At 41.4% G+C, this 18,461-nt stretch overlaps 5 protein-coding genes across 11 annotated transcripts; 4 read left to right on the plus strand and 1 right to left on the minus strand.

The window, feature by feature from the left end:
• Positions 1–47: 47 nt before the first annotated feature.
• Positions 48–13,776, minus strand: LOC145934567 (uncharacterized). 7 transcript variants are annotated; one of them, XM_083035121.1, is made up of 8 exons: positions 13,205–13,776; positions 11,897–12,033; positions 9,075–9,416; positions 8,882–8,962; positions 4,766–8,354; positions 4,003–4,275; positions 3,239–3,437; positions 48–175 (listed from the first exon to the last, which is right to left on the minus strand). In XM_083035121.1, the coding sequence occupies exons 2-8, from the start codon at positions 11,942–11,944 to the stop codon at positions 100–102; spliced, it is 4,608 nt and encodes a 1,535-aa protein (XP_082891247.1). In that variant the 5' UTR covers positions 11,945–12,033; positions 13,205–13,776; the 3' UTR covers positions 48–99. The 7 variants fall into 7 exon arrangements, with proteins under 7 accessions (XP_082891247.1, XP_082891245.1, XP_082891248.1 ...); XM_083035119.1 differs by having other exon boundaries at positions 9,075–9,434; XM_083035120.1 differs by lacking the exon at positions 48–175 and adding an exon at positions 1,255–3,135 and having other exon boundaries at positions 9,075–9,434.
• A 143-nt stretch (positions 13,777–13,919) lies between these two features.
• On the plus strand, positions 13,920–15,266 carry LOC145934579 (protein dj-1beta). Its single transcript, XM_083035151.1, has 4 exons — positions 13,920–14,127; positions 14,443–14,604; positions 14,727–14,916; positions 15,001–15,266. Exons 1-4 carry the CDS (start codon positions 13,960–13,962, stop codon positions 15,126–15,128), a joined length of 648 nt encoding a protein of 215 aa, XP_082891277.1. The 5' UTR covers positions 13,920–13,959; the 3' UTR covers positions 15,129–15,266.
• A 188-nt stretch (positions 15,267–15,454) lies between these two features.
• On the plus strand, positions 15,455–16,930 carry LOC145934577 (histone-arginine methyltransferase METTL23). The gene is made up of 2 exons (XM_083035149.1): positions 15,455–15,783; positions 16,346–16,930. Exons 1-2 carry the CDS (start codon positions 15,601–15,603, stop codon positions 16,928–16,930), a joined length of 768 nt encoding a protein of 255 aa, XP_082891275.1. The 5' UTR covers positions 15,455–15,600.
• Positions 16,635–17,243, plus strand: LOC145934581 (SRA stem-loop-interacting RNA-binding protein, mitochondrial-like). The gene is made up of 2 exons (XM_083035153.1): positions 16,635–16,757; positions 16,889–17,243. Exon 2 carries the CDS (start codon positions 16,953–16,955, stop codon positions 17,241–17,243), a length of 291 nt encoding a protein of 96 aa, XP_082891279.1. The 5' UTR covers positions 16,635–16,757; positions 16,889–16,952.
• Positions 17,244–17,270: 27 nt separating this feature from the next.
• On the plus strand, positions 17,271–18,386 carry LOC145934578 (acyl-CoA-binding domain-containing protein 6). The gene has a single exon (XM_083035150.1). It carries the CDS (start codon positions 17,271–17,273, stop codon positions 17,979–17,981), a length of 711 nt encoding a protein of 236 aa, XP_082891276.1. The 3' UTR covers positions 17,982–18,386.
• Positions 18,387–18,461: the final 75 nt, after the last annotated feature.

The raw sequence follows: 18,461 nt of genomic DNA on the forward strand, positions 1-18,461 counted from the left end.
TCAGTTCCGCGTTGCCGTTCTTCTCCTTCTCCTCCTTCCTCTTACTCCCTCTTTTTCTCAGCTAAACTCGACACTCACGTGAGCCGCACATGTGTAGAATCAGGGGCGGATAAAGATCTTCCATCTGTCTCTTTTCCTTTCGATACTTTCTTCCTTCTCTTCTCTTTTCCAGTGTCTAGCATAAGTTTGTCGCGAAAGTTACGCAGCAACGAAAATATAGAACGCAGAATTACACAAATAAATTATGATTTTAAATATTATTTTGTAGTAAATGTATTGTAATTAATTCATCAATGTGCGAAAACATTAAAAAATGAAAATCAAAGTTATAATCTCTACAATATTTATACAATCCTTTGTTACTTTCTCGTAGCTTCAAAAATGTAATTTACCACTTACAATTTATATATGTATATGTATAAATTTCGCGTTTTCTAATACGATTGCACTAGGATTCAAACAATACATTCACTTCATCCCTGTCTCTTTCACATACACACGTGTAAGCACGCCAAGTGTGTGATCCATGTAAAGTGGTCGGTGACTGCGTTTCGCATTACGCTTAACAAAAAACGTGAATGACCGTAGCGACCGGGTGATAGAGTAGGGCAAAGGAAACAAATTCCATCTGCAAAACTAATTAACGTTACAGCTTGTTTCATTTTCCCGATTTTATCAATTTTTATGTAATTATAATATATGAGACGATAAAGAATTTAAGTCTCTGTTTATTGCAATGTTGATCAAACTGCAGAATTACAATGTGCAATCACTTTGAACGATAATTAAGTATAATTAACTAAAGCTCAAAAGAGAATAGCTGAGAAGAAAACACTTGGGTCGTATTCGAATTTCGTATGAAATATTTATTCAATTAAATAGCTTCATTACATCGAATTAATTACACAACGTAAAATTTACATTTCTCTCAATAGTCACTGGATCGTACACTACTTCAACATTTGATTTGTTAAAGAAACATTATTCATAAATCATTCAATAGTAAGCATTTTTAATTTTATGTTTTGTGATTTTATTATTGATCAACTCTATGTAATTTATTATCAAAGATTTGCAATATCCAATAAAAGAATATATCTAAATAAAAGTATGTCTGTGTATGTATATGTATATAATATATATAAAATAATATAAAATGATGATATAAAAATCTGATACATTAAAAATAATATAATCAAACTTAAAATTGAACATTTTTCATACTATTGTGTGATATGATAAAAACAGATTGGAAAGTTAAACGTGAATTAAAAAAAAAACCGTTGAATTATTTACGAATAGAAATATTTTCTTTGTCAATAATCAAGTGCTGAAATAGTGTAACTTTACAATTCAGTGATTATTGAAAAACTTGTAAATTTTACACTGTTGATTCAATGTAATAAAGCTATTAATTAAGTAATTGAATTTATGATTTTTCGTTATAAGTAAACGCATATGCGTACGAATTTCCCATCCTATTACATACACACACTACGATAATAATTAAAATTTAAAACAACATCATATAAAAGCAGTTAAAAGGAAATGCAATTTGCTAGGAGGTAATGAAACAATTGATCTTGAAACGAGCGAGAGATTTCGTTTATACATCTAAAAAAAAAAAAACTTTTATTCATTTTAACTAACTTTAATTATTACAATAGTGTGTATGTAACAGGATAAGACACGAGTACGCGTCTTGGATTTATTTATAACGCGACAGAAAATCATGCTAAACATTTTTTGTTAATTTATACGTTAAAAACTTTCCCGTCTCGACTTGTATATTATATTGTATCTGTATATTTATATGTGTTTCATATTGATCATATAAACGCGTAAAAATATATAATTTTTTAATTACAATTATAATTTTATCAATGTATAAACACGTGTATATAGATATATGTATTTCTATTAGATATCTTTCTATTGGATATTGCAGATCTTTAATAATAAAGCACATGTTGATCAATAATATTAGTCGCTCAATTTTAAAAATGCAAAAAATGAATCTATGGCCTTGTTTTATTACCAATAAATGTTTCATGCATGATGTTTCTAACGTCGCGTTTTAATTATTTAATAACTTTTACATTGTTTTAACTATTTTTCATTATTAGATGTAATAATTAAAATTAGTTAAAACATCACAAAAGTTTTTCGATATAAAAAGATGTACAAAGGAAAGTTCTCGTTCGTTTCAAGATCGCTCTTAATTTACTACTTCCTTTAGCGATTTGTTTCTTCTTTCCATCTGTTTTTATACGATGCGACGATTACGCGCACATTTACGTACTATTTACGGACAAATATATATAAAAAAAATATATATATATAATCTATATATCTACATACATATAGAATTTTAAAAAAAAAAATAAAAAAAAAAACGCGATATAATTTTACCTTGTGCAAGCGCTTTGGCATATACATATATACTATTTAAAATCAGTTTAAAATACTACAAAAAAGCAAAATTAATCGAAATAAATCTGGCAAGATCGACGAAACCGTGATAATTGTCGATAGCGAAGTGAATAAGAATTAACAATATAATATTTAAAGACTTGAAAACGGCTTACATATCTGCCGTTTATTTATATATAAACCTCGATCACTCTAAAGAAGTAGCAGTACTGTACGTTACAGCACCGAAGAGCTAGAATATTTTGTCGTATTATTTACAATAATGAGAGTTATTACAATGATTATGCTCGCTGCGCCTATATGTATATATGTATGTATATATATATATATATATATATATATATATATATATATATTTCCATCGCTTACATCGCGCGCGATCTAAAAGATCATAAAAATAATTTCTGATTTTAGAGGATATATAAATTACAGAACAAGATCCGACTTTTTTTTTAATCTTCAACTCATCGGTGACGTTGAAAGAACGCTCGGATATATATATAAAATATACACGCGTACATATATATACAACATACGCGCATATATATGTATTAACATATCGCGCTTAAACGCAATCAAAAATCTATATATATATATGTATATATATATTATATATACACAAATAAAAAATATAATTATTGACGCGATCCACGTGCGGCTTCTTCTAGCGCGCGAACCTTAAGCTCGCGCTCACGCTGTTGTCTAAAAAACACCTTTTGTTAGTGCGGATACACTGCTATTTTAACTCGTAGCAGTAACTCATAGTCAAGCAAATTTTTGATAGTGATTTCGAATGCCTACGAACCTCAGGTATTCCTCGTGATGCGCCACGAGGGACGCATGCGCAGGGAATCGTTCGCGCTCTATCATGAGGTGCCGTTGCAACTGTTCGTGATGCGCTGCCATGTCCGCGTAAGGTCTTCCTAGAAGTTCCGCCGGATGAAGTGCCAAAGTGGGATCTCTTGGCATTAAACCGGGACGAGGATAATTGGCGCTGGCCGCAGCTGCGAACGAAGATATCACCATGTTAGAAGAGAAAAAGATGAATTCAAAAGAATAAATTTATATATATATATATTTATTATTATTTAATTATATCAACTTATCATATTCGTTTTACAAGAGTATACTGGTAGAGACGCGTAATAAGATCTGCTATGAAGGATATTCGTTTGTTTAGCTTGCAAAAATGGAAGAAACTAGGCGCGAAATTTGCAAAAACCCTTTCGACTACCGACTAAATGATCTGAGAAGTGTTACTTCTCATTTCTAAGGTACACGCACACGCACACTCGCGTCTATTCCTCGACAACACTCACTCGCACTTGCACCTGCGACGGTGATAAGCGACTAGCCAGAGATCAGAGATCGAGCAACCGGAAGTTCGCAGGCGTGCGGATACTACGGTGCGGAAAATAAAGGAAATCGCCTCGACCTAGACGTGTAAGTTGACGATCAATAAGAAACGGCTGCCGAGCGACGAGGAATAAGCGAGAGCGGCGTTTTCTTTAAAAGGAGAAGCTCTTCAGGAGAAGCTTAGAAGAAACATCCTGTGTGTAAGGAACCTACCCGGCAGAGGAAATCCAGCCGCAGCCGCAGCGGCTTCCTGCTGTTGCTGAGCCTGTTGCTGGGCCTGTTGCTGTCCCGGATGTAAGTGCAAGTGCGTATGCGCATGCGTATGCGCGTGAGTGTGAGCGTGATACTCGGGCGAGATGCCAGCCATTTGTAATCGGACCATCGGGTCAGCGGCCAGAGCCAGCCGTTCTTCCAACTGGCCGTGATGATGAGCCACCACAGGATGGCCAGCCGCTCCACCCGCTGGCCCCCCGCCGGTCGGAATCCCTAAACGCGACAGCGCTTCGATCACATAACTCGAAGAAAGATCACAGATACGATTCTCATCGATGCCCGATTTCTTCATCTCCAGCTAACCGTTGGATCAAATTATTCGAGAGAAAAAACTCCGTGTGTGTTCTTCTAATATAATGTAATCACTGGTTACACAATGTGGACAGAGAGCCAAGGTTAGCTATCTGGTCAACACAGTTAATTGGCGCTGAAGAAATCGGCCATTAGAATTTTAATATTTAGCGTTTAAACTATATCGCGCGCATCTCTGAAATAATCTTGGCGCTCTCAATCTAATTCCATCTTTCTCTTCCCAGCCTACTCGATTTTTCTATCAACCTTTTGACTATATATCAATTGACTTAAATCAATTCCAATTTTACAAACTCTACAAGTCGTATACGATCGAACGAATGATAGTCGACGCGAAGTCTGTACTTGTACACTCGCTATGTTATGAAATGTTAGCTTGATCGATAGTTACCTAGTCGTTCGAGCCGTTCTCTCTCGAGTTGACTCGGACCCGGTGGAGCCCCGTAGATGCCGAACTGGTGTAAGGCCTGGGGCGGTCCGGAAGGGCCCGGTGTCAAACCGGCGGCGGCGTATCGGCGATGTATCTCCAGCCAGTGAGGATCAACCGGCGGTCCTGGCATCGGCCTAGGTGTGCCCTTGAACAACTCCTCCTTCAATCGATCGTTGAGCTCCCTCTCGCGTAGCTCACGTATTTCGCGTTCTCTCTTCTCGCGTTCTAGATGTTCCAACTCCAGCCGTTGCGCTGCTGCTTCGCGTCCGTAGATGTAGTGCAGCATCGGATCGGACGGGGCGGGATGTCTCGCGGGAGAGAAAGCGGCGTGTGGCCTAGCATACTCGGACAATTGTCTGAGTGCCGGCGTGTCCGCGTAAGAACCAGGACGAGCGGCGTAACGATCGTACGGCGAGACGACCGGCTCGAGAGGTCCGCGACTGGGCGGTTTGCACACTTCGGGTTGCTTCTCTGGTGTCGTCATCTTCCTCGCCTGTTGAGCTGCAGCGGCGGCGCGATCGCGCTCCTCTCGCTCTCGTTCTGCCTGTTTCCGCGAGCGTTCCTCGCGCTTCCTCGCGAGTTTCGAATCGGGCACCGGTTTGAACATCAGATCGGTGCGCGTGCACGAGTTATTTTCGCCGCGATTCCAATGCCTCAGGAAAATCGCCGACTGCGATCGATGACACTCGGAATCCTCGATGCGCGGTTCCGGCGACGGTCCACGAGGACTAATGGCATCTTCCGGCTCGGTCTCCATGTCTTGTTCGATCTTCGGCTCCTGCACGACCGGCTGCGGTTGCTGCGGCTGCGACGGACGATGGTGATGATGCGCGGAACTAGCCGACGACGTCAGACACGTAGCCGAGACGAGCGACGGTTTGCGCTGGCTACTATGCTGACTATGGGACGACGAATGACTGTGAGAGCTGTGAGAAGAGATTGCCAATAGTTTGTCGTGGTGCATGTTCGTCGGCTGTTGATGCATGCTGGACGAATGGTGATGACTCGCAATTAGATTCTCGCCCTCTTCTCTGCTCGCGACGCTTGAGCTGGTGCTGGCATGATGCGCCGCCATCATAGCGTTAGCGCTCTCTTGGCTTCGTTGCGGCGAGGGCGGCGGAATGGCATGAGGTACCGGATAAGCGTATGGCGGGAAGGACGGATATCCTGCCACTGGAGCGTATCCTGGATAGGGATGAGGATGATACGTATGCATAGCTGTGAACAAAGAATGATGCATGAGTGGATGATGTGGATGGAAGGGATGGGCCATGTGCGGACTTGGCTGCTGCGCCGGATGCATCACTGGTTGAGGGATCGAACTGGGCGGCGGCGGCAAACTCGGCGTCGGAGTCGGCGATGCCGCGACCGGCTGAATCGACGGTACCGCCTGACTAACCGGTGGCATAGAGTGTTTGCTCGGCGTCGGCGGTTTGCTCGCGCCGTCCGGATCCTTCTTGATGTTGTCCAAACTCGGACCTGGAAAACCGGAGCTCTGGAAGCCCGGTACCTTGACCTCCTTCAAACTCTGCAGAGGATCCGGTTCCGGTGGTATAATCTCCTGCTTGATCTTCAGATTCTGCGGCTCCATCGGCGGTGTACCGGCTGGTAAATTGTAGAGACCCGTAGGCTTCTCCATCGACAACATACCGCCGGATTGTATAGGTTGAAACAAATTGCTCGGTTCCGATCGTTCCGGCTCATTGTTCTCGCTCGTTCGTTCCGAAACGCGTTCCGGCATCATACGAGAGTCGGGAGCTCGGCTGTCGCGCACTCGATCGCTCACCGAGAGTCTATCGTCCACCATTCTTTCGGCATTCCTACTCTCAGACGACATTACCGTCAAACCGAGCGGCTGCGGTGACGAGCTCGGCATCGGTGCCATCTGTGGTATCTGGCCGATCGGGCCGCCGATACTTGCCGACACACTTTGCGAGATATTGAGATTTAACGGTGGTGGACCCGACATGTTTTGCGGCAGTGTTTGCACGGAAGTTGGCAAGCTCTCGTTTATGTGGCTGCGCAGGTTCGTTGGTCCCATATTCGGCACGCTCGGCGCCATCTGCGGCGGCATATTTTGCGAAAGATTCTGCGGCACATTTTGCACTGGTGGCGGCGGTGGTGGCGGTGGCGGCTGCACGTATTGCAGACTGATACTCGTCAGTCCACCGGCAGCCGTGCCGGTCTGTTGCTGACCGGGCGATATCACCGGGATTTGCGAGCTGGATATAGCTGCTTGCGAGCCTACGCTCGTGATAATACTTGGTATACTTTGCGACAGATTGCGGACCGTAACCACGGGATTCACCGCGTCATTCGGACCCGTCCCAACAGATTGCGCGGAGGTGCTCAGATTCAACTGTGTCGTTTCAGGTTCCTTGCCTACATCCTCGTTAGACATGATTGGCGACATCGTCGTCTCGATCGAGTCCAACTTCAGTGCTTGGTTCATGACCATTGGCACGTCTTCCGCCTGGTCCGCTATCTTGCTCTGATCTATTGGTTCTTGATCCAACAAGATGGAAGGCTTCTTCTCCAAATTGTGTATTACCGGCACCGATATCGGCAGGCTCTGTATCGCGGCCGGTACCGGGGTAGACGCCGGCGTTGGCTCGGACGGCTCCTCGGGCGTCGTGACGGCCGGACTGCTGACGGGTTCTTCCCCGCCGGTTACGCCGGCGACCGTTGGCGGCGTCGGTTGATTCTCGTTTGCGTCACCCTCCGTCTCTCTCTCCGGCTCGTCCATCAGGGAATTACTGTCGGTCGTGAGAGATTCGGACGGGCTATCGGGCCGTTCGCCGCCGCCGCGTTTTCGCTTCTGCGACTCCTTATCCTCGTCGTTGCAAGTGTCGTCCGTTTGACTCGAGCGCTTATGACCCTTCTTGGGCGTATCGGCCTTGCCGGACGACTTCTTCTTACTCTTGTCGGGCGTCTGTTGCTGCTGCTGCTGCTTCTCTTGATCAGGCGTGTCTGTGCCACCGCCGATTCGTCGCGGTCTCGCTGGTCTCGGTGTCTCCTTGGCCTTATTCCGTGTGCGCATCCTACCGGGACTCTCGGGCGATTCCGCGGGCACCGGGCGGAACAGATACGGCTGCAAGGGCGGCAGTTCCCCGGTCTTCTTTAGATGCGCCCGGCATTCCGCGCAGAGCAACAGTCGATCTTTGCCGGCTACTTGATAGTCCTTCGAACTAGTGGAGAAACAGTGCTGGCACGAATGCGTCGCGCCGTTTGTGTTGGTGTCGCGCGAATCGCTGTCCTCCTCCGAATTGTCGTCCTCCGTCACGGAGCTAATCTCGCCCCCGGGATTGTGGCTGGCCGGTGTACCGACCGGTACTGTCTCAACCTCGGACGAGGCCTCCTTCGTGCTAAGGTTGACCGCAGGCGGTGTGTCCTTGGTAGGCGTAGGGATCTCCTCCTTGGGTGTACCAGCACGGGAGTTACGCGTGTTACGTATTCGCCGTAGCGAGCTCTGCCTGCGTCGTCTGTGAGGTCGATTGTTATTCGCGCCCGGTGTCTTCTTCCATAAGTAATAGAACTCGACCAGCTCCGGCTGCGCAGAGATCAAGCGTTAAAAAAAACGGATGTTTTATTACGTCATAAAACTTTTTCATTACGTAATAAAGCTATTAGTCAAGTCAAAATTATTAGACGCGGGGGACAAAAGATTCATCGCCTCTACATTTGTTGCGAATAAATTTAAAAATATGAAACTATGCATACGAGAAATAATTTTCATTAATCGGGATATAATTCATATAATTTTTTGTCGATATGAACTAAAAAAAAAAAAAAGAAGAAAAAAACTTGCAGAGAAAAATTTCTCTCAATTTTATTTCAAACAGAAATCTATACAATGTGACAAACTTTTTTTTTCAATATATAGAATACATTTTCCTTAACTATAGTTTTTGTACTCTCTCCCAATTTGTTTACCTACACAAAAAGATTTCTATTACTTCCTTTATTGACTGCAAACAAAAGAATGACGGGTCAATAGAAAAATAATAAAACCCAGAGTAAAAAAAGCACGTGGGAGCAATAAAAACAGAAAAGCCTGAAGAAAACATGAATCTTTACCGTATCCTTGTGAGGTAGAAGATCCTTTCTAATGCGCGAAAAATTCTTTCCAAACTGCCGTAGGCCCTTGACGAATCGCTTCTGCGGGGAAAAATCCGTCCGTTAGAAACTCTTTCCTGCTCTGTACCGTAAACCGTAACCGTAACCGGTAACCGTAATGAACGACTCGACGTAAAATGAAGGTGAAACGTACAGTCTCTTCCTCGGACCATTTCTTGTCGATGCCTTTCGGTGCGGGACATTTGACGAGTGCTTGGAGCGCCCTACTGGGATCATAGCCAGAGTCGTGAAGGATATCCAGCGCGTTGATGGTAGTGTCGTCTCGGGCGGCGGCCACGCAACCATCGTCCGGTGAACCGCCGTCACACATACCCGCGAATGCTGCCATTGAACGGGCCGCCCTCAAGTACATGAGCAGATCCCCGTCCAACGTCATCGCCGGTATCCATCTTAGCTCCTCGCGCTCCTTGGAGAATTCTGGATCGGGCGGCAGCTCTCCGGGAGGTATACCCGGCCGAAACTCAGGCAAACGGGCCTGACAAGAAACCAATTCCTGTAAATCCCCAAAAATTCGGGATTGCGCGGGGTTAGCACAGATAAGACGCCGAAGCAAGTTAGTTAAGAAGAGAGTGACGTACCTACAGGTTCTTATCGAACTATAGAGGCATAGGCCCTTTCAAGGGGCTCTGAATTCTCTCAAAGGCTAATCGACGTTAAGTCTCGACGCGATTCGTTTTCTCTTTATCGGCTTTCGTTTTCAGATCGCGCATTCTATGCGAAAATCTCATCTAGAGGAAAGTATAATTTTGCTTTTCCTTTTTTCCCCCTTTTGTCTACATAATTATATACACGCGAGATAGATTTCCACGCAAACGCGCGCACTTTATTAGCACGTGATAATTATCCACGGCACTTACGATAATTATGGATTAATGATACAAGTTACATATGTGTATTTACAAGTCTAACTTGCGTCATGTATCATTTATCATTCACGTCACGATCGCCGAGATGTGTTTGTCGATTGGAGTTATTTTTAGTAAAATAACTCCAAAGAGAGGCAAAATGCAATTAAGAAGAAGAAGAAGAAGAAGAAGAAGAAGAAGAAGAAAGCGGCAAACAAACAAGTAAATTTACAATAATGATGGATTAGTTATGAATCCGCGAATTACTGAACAAAAATAAAGTTTCTTCGTACTTGGTTTTGATATAACTCTGAAAATATCTTCTATATATCACAGGGTATCCTAAACAACACAGAGTGAAAGAGGAGACACGCTGTATCAGCGTGTCTCGTGCTCACAGATGGTTCAAGTAAGCAATCGCGAATAATTGTTGTATGCCAACAAGTACAAACAGTGCGAAGGTGAGTTTTGATCCGCTTATCGAACGTTTCAATTTAAATTACTTCACCGTGACTGAATACCACTCTAAAATGAAGAAAATGCCATCACACGCCAAATATAAACCGCAATGACCAACCATTTATAGCCAACCAATTATTGCAGCGTTGCTCTGCAGTATTATGTACCATTTCATGCACATTTGATAAAGAAAGACTTTCCTCTCTTACGATTTATTCGATTAATTTGATGATGATGATGATGAAGCGATCGTTCGTGCGATACAACAAATATCGAGAGCTCAACGAATACGTTTCATATATATGTTTGAAGAGGAAAAAATCGGTCTATACCTGAAACATTCGTAGCTCTTTAATGCGTAATGCGTTAATTGAACCATCGAATCGATATTGGAATAAGTTTTCATATCTCTCTTCGAGTTTTGTGATAATTTTAAAAGAATTTTATATCGCACGCGCGCTTATATAAGATTTATCACTCAAGTGTGTATCTCTTTATGCTGCTTCGAGTGTGACTTAAATTATGCCAGATTAACACGTATCCTCGGATTTGTATATAATAAACATGCGATATTTTTGAAGTCGGTGCGAAAAAAGAAAAAATGCGAGTTTCTAGAGCAAGTTTTGTACGTCGATCTCGAATACCTTATCGGTTTTTATTGTTGAAAAACTTCAAGACCGATACTTTATATACGTTTTAGATTAGATTACATATGTGTGTATATATATATATATATATATATATATATATATATATATATATATATACATGTACATATATGTATATTTACGTAACATTCTTATTATCGCGTCCGTCAGAACACAATTTTCAATTGTTTAACTATTTATTCTTCAATGAATCGTTTTGTATACGTGCACGCGCGGGTATATATATTTCTATTAAAACACATGTGTAACACATGCACATATATACAACACACACGCACGAGCGCCCACAAATAAATGTGTGCAGCTCTCTCTTTTACATTCGTTTACATTTATTTAGTTTATTGCTGTAAGGAGTGTGTGAGAATTTCTGCAATTTTTCTTTCATTTGTCCTTTGTTCAATCTTCACAGTACAAAAATAGAAGAAAATTACATTATGTCTGACGATAAGATATGCATGTCCTTGTCATATAATTTACAATATATCAATAAGTGTATTAATATTAAATTATGACCTTTTTCTCCTCATAATTTAATGTAATATATATTAAAAATTCAATCACATGTTTTAAAAATTATCCATGAATTTTAATTACTTAATCAGGCGTCGAATGTGCACAAATGTGTGTTTCTCCATGACTTTGCAAATACTTTCTATTGCAAGAAATGGACTATATTAACCGCGGAATAACAATTCGATGCTATTTAAAGCTACATAAGAATTGTCCTTGCGTCCGTTTATAGAATCGTAACAGTTATACAGTCAGACACAATCATTATGTAACAGTCATCAATTAATGCACGGGAATAATGATCCTTAATTTTATATTCACGATATCCACACGCCCCTTACCTTGTAATAAACATATATGCTAATAAACACGTGCCTTGAAACGGGCACGAAGTGCTATAGAAAATTTTCTAGCTAAATAGCTGGGTAAGATAGATAGCTAGAAAGTTTTTTTCAAGATATATTTTGGCAAACCTGATGCGAGGGGCCAACCCGGATCTCGCCCTGGGTGCCAGCGGACATCTCCCCCTCCTCCGAAGCTCCGCCGTCTTTCTCCAGCGTTTTGAATGCCTTTGATCTTGGATTTTCAGTAAATTGCTATCATCCACCCCCTGAACCGTTCCAAATATATTGATATCGTATCGAGAGACATATTGTTGCATTATACTATATCTGTATACCGTTACATTATATACTATCAATACAATTGAAAGACATTTTGATCAAATAATTTAACGCTAACATGCTTGCGTTTGTGTCTTTCTTTTATAACGAATAAAAAAAAAAAATGTAAAATATTGAATATAGATAATATGAAACATAATATTATGCTTTATAATTAGAAAGATAATATAACGAATATGAAATTTTCTCTGAGATAATCTTCTACAGTTTTAGAATACTTGTATGAAATTAAAACACTATACAAAATTTATAAATCTATTACGACTATGTGTGTATTAAATTCCGACAAGTATATCTTTATAAGTCAAATATCAAATAATTTCTTGAAATATAAAGTAAGCGCAAATAATATATTATTTTCGAAACACGCATAATATCTTACTAATTTGTACAAATTGAAATAAAGATGAATAACCACTACTTTTATATTTTCATTAGTTATAAATAATTAAAAGTAATACTTTTATTAAGTGCATATAGTCTTATTAAGTATATACTTAGGTATGTATTAAGTATATATATACTTATTAAATATATACATTAGGTCTCTATTGTATTCTGTAAGCCAAGTAATAATTATGCTTATGCCTTTCTCCCTTCTTTTTTTTTCTCTCCCTTCCTCTCGCTCTCTCTCTCTCACTCTCTCTCTTTCTCTCTCATGTACACACCACATGCTCTTTTTCTCTCTCTCTCCCTTTTTTTAAAGTGGTTTGAGTCACGGTGAAAGCAGAATAGAGCAGAGATAATTAACAAGCGCGTAAACTAAAACGCCTCGTTCGATTCGGTAAAAAAAAAAAGGATCGATCAATTTGCGATGAGTGAAATCCGTGAGCAAAGGAACGTCTTTCCGCGCAAGGCCGCGCACGCGGATATCTCGACGCGATCGAAATCACGATCGACTCGACGCGATCCGTCTCTCGCGTCGTTCTCTCTCTTTCTCTCTTTCTCTCGCACGGGCGCCTCGGCGCAAAAATACATCACACGTGCCACGGATCTTTGCGTATCGGAACGAAAGAAGCCGCAATAGCTGATACTGAGGATTGTGTATTTGCGGAGGAGGGAGGGGAGGGGTCGCCCCCTCGCCTCGCGATAACTTACCCGCGTTGTTTCCGGCAGCCTGCCTCTCTCTCTCCTTCAACGACGTACACGCGTCATCCTTCCTCGGCGGAGATGCTCACACACCGCCCCGTCTCGCGCAAAACACTCGCACGCTCCCGGCGAAACTCGAGGGGGCAGACGGACGCGGGGTACCGCGCCTACGAACGCTCGATCGGACGAACTCGACGTGGACGACGACGAGTGGCTATCGACTTCCGAGAGTCTCTCGCGCTCGTAGGAAACTCCGAAAAGGATCAGTGTCCACAACACCTAAACGCGGCGGCCATAATGCAGCGCACAGTAGCGACGCGCTCGGGCGTACTCGGAAGCTACGTCCGTCCATCGATTCCGGTCATGCGCGGTGCGTCATCTCGCGCTTCGACAAAATTTCCTACGCTTTTACGACGGAATTTAATCGTCAACCGTCGCGTCACTTTCGTCACGTATAAATATAATCCTTCGTATTTCTTTTCGCCGATTTTAATCCATTTATTCTTTGATTAGGTTTGTAAATTAATCACGCTCGTCGATCAATCGAGGCTATCGACCAATCACAGTCGAGCGTTCTCGCAACGTAGAATACTCGACTGTGATTGGTCGATTTCTGTACGGCCTGCGCGATACAACCGATGAGCGCGCAAAGTTTAGAGAGGAAACTCTAAACTAATCGATGACAGATGTGTTCGTTGGACTTTCTTAAAGACGAACAGACCCAAACAGATCCTACAAAATGATAATATTTTTTATGTGTGTGTATGACTTTGTCAATGTTGAGATTATTCGACGTCTCCCGGTCTGTCTGCGAAATAACACGTAAAAATTTTTCCATAAATATGGCAAAGAAAACCGCAATTTTGTTGATTGCCGATGGATCGGAGGAAATGGAAGCCGTGATAACTGCCAACGTCCTAAGACGTGCCGGAGTACGTTATCTAATATGATTAACAAGATGAGAATCCACATATGATATTTCCCGGAAAATAAAAATTATACGATATATATATCGTATAATTTTTATTTTTTTTTCATCACAATTTCTTTCATAAAAATATGTGTTTGCATATCAATGTCTGACAATTGTCAACATCTTGTAACTGTTTTTAAATCTCGTTTACTAATTGTGTGATATGTGATAAACTTAAATTATATTTATTAAGATAAGATATATTTTTTGCTAATTTATAATCAACATACTGGAATAATTATGTTAAAGTTTGATTGTTATAATTATTGTATAGATTGCTGTTACCATAGCTGGCCTGTCAGATGCTAACTGCGTGAAATGTAGCCGTGATGTTAAAATCTGTGTGGATGCCAAGTTTGCTGATGCCGTTAACAATCAGAAGTACGATGCTGTCATATTACCAGGTGGTCTTGGTGGATCTAAAACATTTGCATCTGTAAGATTACTTAAAAGTATTATGTTATAATATACATATAATTATATAATTTTACTATATAATATTTAATATTATATTATATGATTATAAGACTATATAATATTATCAAATATTTTTCTTAGTCGGCAGAGGTTGGAAAGCTGTTACAAGAACAAGAAAAGGAAAATAGATTAATAGCAGCCATCTGCGCAGCTCCGACAGCTTTAAAGGCTCATGGTATTGGCAAAGGAAAACAAATCACTTCTTATCCAGCTATGAAAAATGATTTAATCGATGATTATGAGTATCTAGAGGATAAAGTAGTGACAGATGGTAATAATTGATTTACTATACATTTGTTATCAAGTACATCTAAAAGTTTTGTTCAAATTAATATTAATTTCGATATTTTTATAGGTAATCTCATAACCAGTCGAGGACCGGCAACTACCTTTGCTTTTGGCTTAGCTATCATTGAAAAATTATTGAGCAAAGAAGCAGCCAGTACAGTGGCAAAAGGAACATTATACGAGGACTACAAATAAACTTGCCTATTTTGTAAAAGTGTTGCTGTATACATAAAATAATCACTATAAATTTTGCAACATTTCTGGCTTTAGGAAGATGAAATGTTTATCTGTATGAAAGTTGTGTATGTGTGCAACATATAATATATAAATTATAAGTATAATAAAGGTAAATAAAAAATTCAATTTAATTACAAAAAAAGATGTTGAAATATATATTTAAATGGAAATAATATTAGTTTCCTCGATTATATAATTTTCATCATAATTATTTGATATAGAAGCATATATGTGAGAAGGAAAGAGTGCAGAAAGTGCAGCTACATCGAGCGGGAAGCCCGATGATTCCGCCATCAGCGAAAACTCTGGACAATAACGTACATACAATCCTCGTCCGATGTCATTCGTTGTGCAGGATCGGCTTGCAATATATTATCTATCGGACACGCGATGAGGGACGATTAGAGCGCGTGCGTGAGCCGCGTCAGTAATGCCCGGTTTAGAAGAGAGTATTTCGCACGACACGAGTCCACCACCCACGCGCGCCCTAATGTCCGATGGGGATCATGCAGTGACCGAGCAAGTGAAAAGATACGTCTTCAAATCGCGAAAGGCGCAAAATTGCGCGCAAGGCGACGAGGGCGAGGACAGCTTGGAGATTCTTATTCCCGAGGTGAGCGATGACGGATCCGCGCGGATGACGTTTACGGCCGGCCAATTCCCGGCGAACCGCGAGCTACCGGTATTACGTACCGTTTTTGGTTAGACTGTTTCTCGGAGGTGAACGATTTCACCCTGCGATAGAAGCTGGGTCGATCCTTCTCTGTACGGGATTATTCGCATTTTCCTTGCTTCCTCTATACTATTTGCATCTTACAATTTCTATCAATATCGTAGAATTTTTTTCCTTATTAATGTGCTCGGTATCCATCCAGCATCCATATATAGCGATAACACGTGTATTTATATACATGTATGTATAATGATCTACTTACAATTATTATAAAATATTAAAGCATGCGTGTCTGAAAACATAATTACTATTTATAATTTAGAGTTTGTGTTCAAATTATATACTATAGGATACTTTTTATATTGTTATAGGATGAAAATTAATTCAGCAATGATTATTACATAACTTAGAATTGCAAAAAAAATCTGGATAAATAATTTCTAGAAAGCATTGAAGAATGAAGACGAATTATTTTCAATCAAGGTTTCATTGTTGATTGCAGTTGCTGCAGGCTAATTATAGCTTCTACACTTGGCCCTGTGCACGTGTGCTCGCTTGGTATCTCTGGGAGCACAAGGAGAACCTGCTCGGCAAGCGTGTCTTGGAGATCGGAGCCGGCACTTCATTACCTGGTATCCTAGCCAGTAAATGCGGCGCAATTGTGACCTTGAGCGATTCCGCGAACCAGCCAAGAACTCTGCAGCACATTAGAAGGTGTTGCGAAGTAAACGGAATTGTGGATCAAGTACGAATCGTCGGCATCACCTGGGGCTTCTTTCTGTCCAGTTTGTTCTCGCTTGGACAGTTAGACTTGATCATCGGTTCAGACTGCTTCTACGAACCCACTCTGTTCGAGGATATAGTGGTCGTCGTAGCTTTTCTGCTGGAGAAGAATCCACGTGCGAGGTTCCTCTGTACGTATCAAGAGCGCAGCGCCGATTGGTCCATAGAGCATTTGTTAAATAAGTGGGGCCTCTCGTGTATACATATAACGCTGGATAATCTCGGTACAAATTCCAACATTAACGTACACGAATTGATGCAGGATCACACGATACATCTGTTGGATATACATCGGGCAGAATAAACGAGTCGATCAATCACCTGCCATGGCTGGTAATGGTTTCCTGAGATACATGATTCATGTCTCTAATATTCCCTGGACAGTAAGTCGTCACGAGCTTGCCCTGTACTTTTCTCAGTTCGGATATGTGCAGGACGCCGTTGTAACATTCGATAGACAAAGCGGTCTTCATCAGAATCACGGACACGTAACGTTCTTGAAGAAGCAAGATGTGGATAAGACATTAAGTCGTAAGCATTCTCTAGAGGGGAAAGATTTAATCTTGTCCGTCAAAAAGTACAGCGATCACGATTCAAATAACGGTAGTGCGAACTAAAAGGGCATTGCAAATTCGTAAATCAAAATGGCTGAGAGCAATTTAAGTATAACTAGCGATCTAGAGGAAACCTTCAACAGAGCTGCCAAGTATCTGCAAATATTGGTATCGGAATTAGACTCGGGTCAATTACTTGGATTTTACGGTCTGTACAAACAGGCGACCGTGGGTCCTTGCGACATACCGAGACCCAATTGGTATCAGGTGCAAGCAAAGCACAAATGGGAAGCGTGGAAAAATCTCGGGGATATGAGCCGCGAGACCGCGATGGCCAATTACGTTCACGCCATCACGAAGATAAATCCGTCTTGGGAGGAAGAGGCGAAGGCCGAATCTCCAGGATGGACCTCCGTTAGCAAGTTATCCAATACGGATGCGGAATTGAGAGATGCGGATAAGACGTTCTTGGATTGGGTCAAGGAAGGCAACGAGGCGAAGGTGCGAGAGATCTTGAACGGCGAACCCACGCTCGTCAACATGCTGGACGAGGACGGTTTGTTACCTATACACTGGGCCGCGGATCGCGGTCACGTCGGCATCGTAGAGTACTTGATTGGAAACGGCGCGAATATCAATTCGCAGGATCGGGATGGACAAACGCCTTTACACTATGCGGCAAGTTGCGGTCACGCGGACGCGGTCAAGTATTTACTTTCAAGTGGCGCTCAAACTATAGCGGATAACGACGGTATGACACCCAAAGACGTCGCCGATGAGCATCTTGCAGCTCTTTTATAATGCTATACTAGTGTTGTATACATGCACACGCACTATGTAATAATACGATTGTTATTCTGTGTTTGCATATATTAATAAATCCAGTGGATTGATTGATAATCTGGATGTGACGGAGTGCCTTAATCCATTTACCGCGTTCTCTAATAGAGAGTAAATCTTTATTTATGTACAAATAACTCCTCTAATAGTCCATTACATTCACAGCCTAAGCACACCTTGGGTAAATGCGTGATTTGTCATTGGCTAGATTTTTATAAATTTAATTCGCTGCTTAATTAATATTGTGAACAATACAAAATAATTTAGAAATAGTACTATATAATTCAAGCGCGCACAAAAATTTGTAGAGAATGCGAGGTTTGTCATTTTTAGAAATAATAAAATCTAAGAAATAACAAAAACCAATGTCAATTCTCATGATTATATAATTTAGAAACCTAATTTATATCACACGCTTAATACTCTGATAAACTATATTTC

This window comes from Prenolepis imparis, unplaced genomic scaffold, assembly GCF_030444845.1.
Source record: "Prenolepis imparis isolate NDT839.2.m4 unplaced genomic scaffold, iyPreImpa1.0 SCAF_3, whole genome shotgun sequence".
Lineage (NCBI taxonomy): Eukaryota > Metazoa > Arthropoda > Insecta > Hymenoptera > Formicidae > Prenolepis > Prenolepis imparis.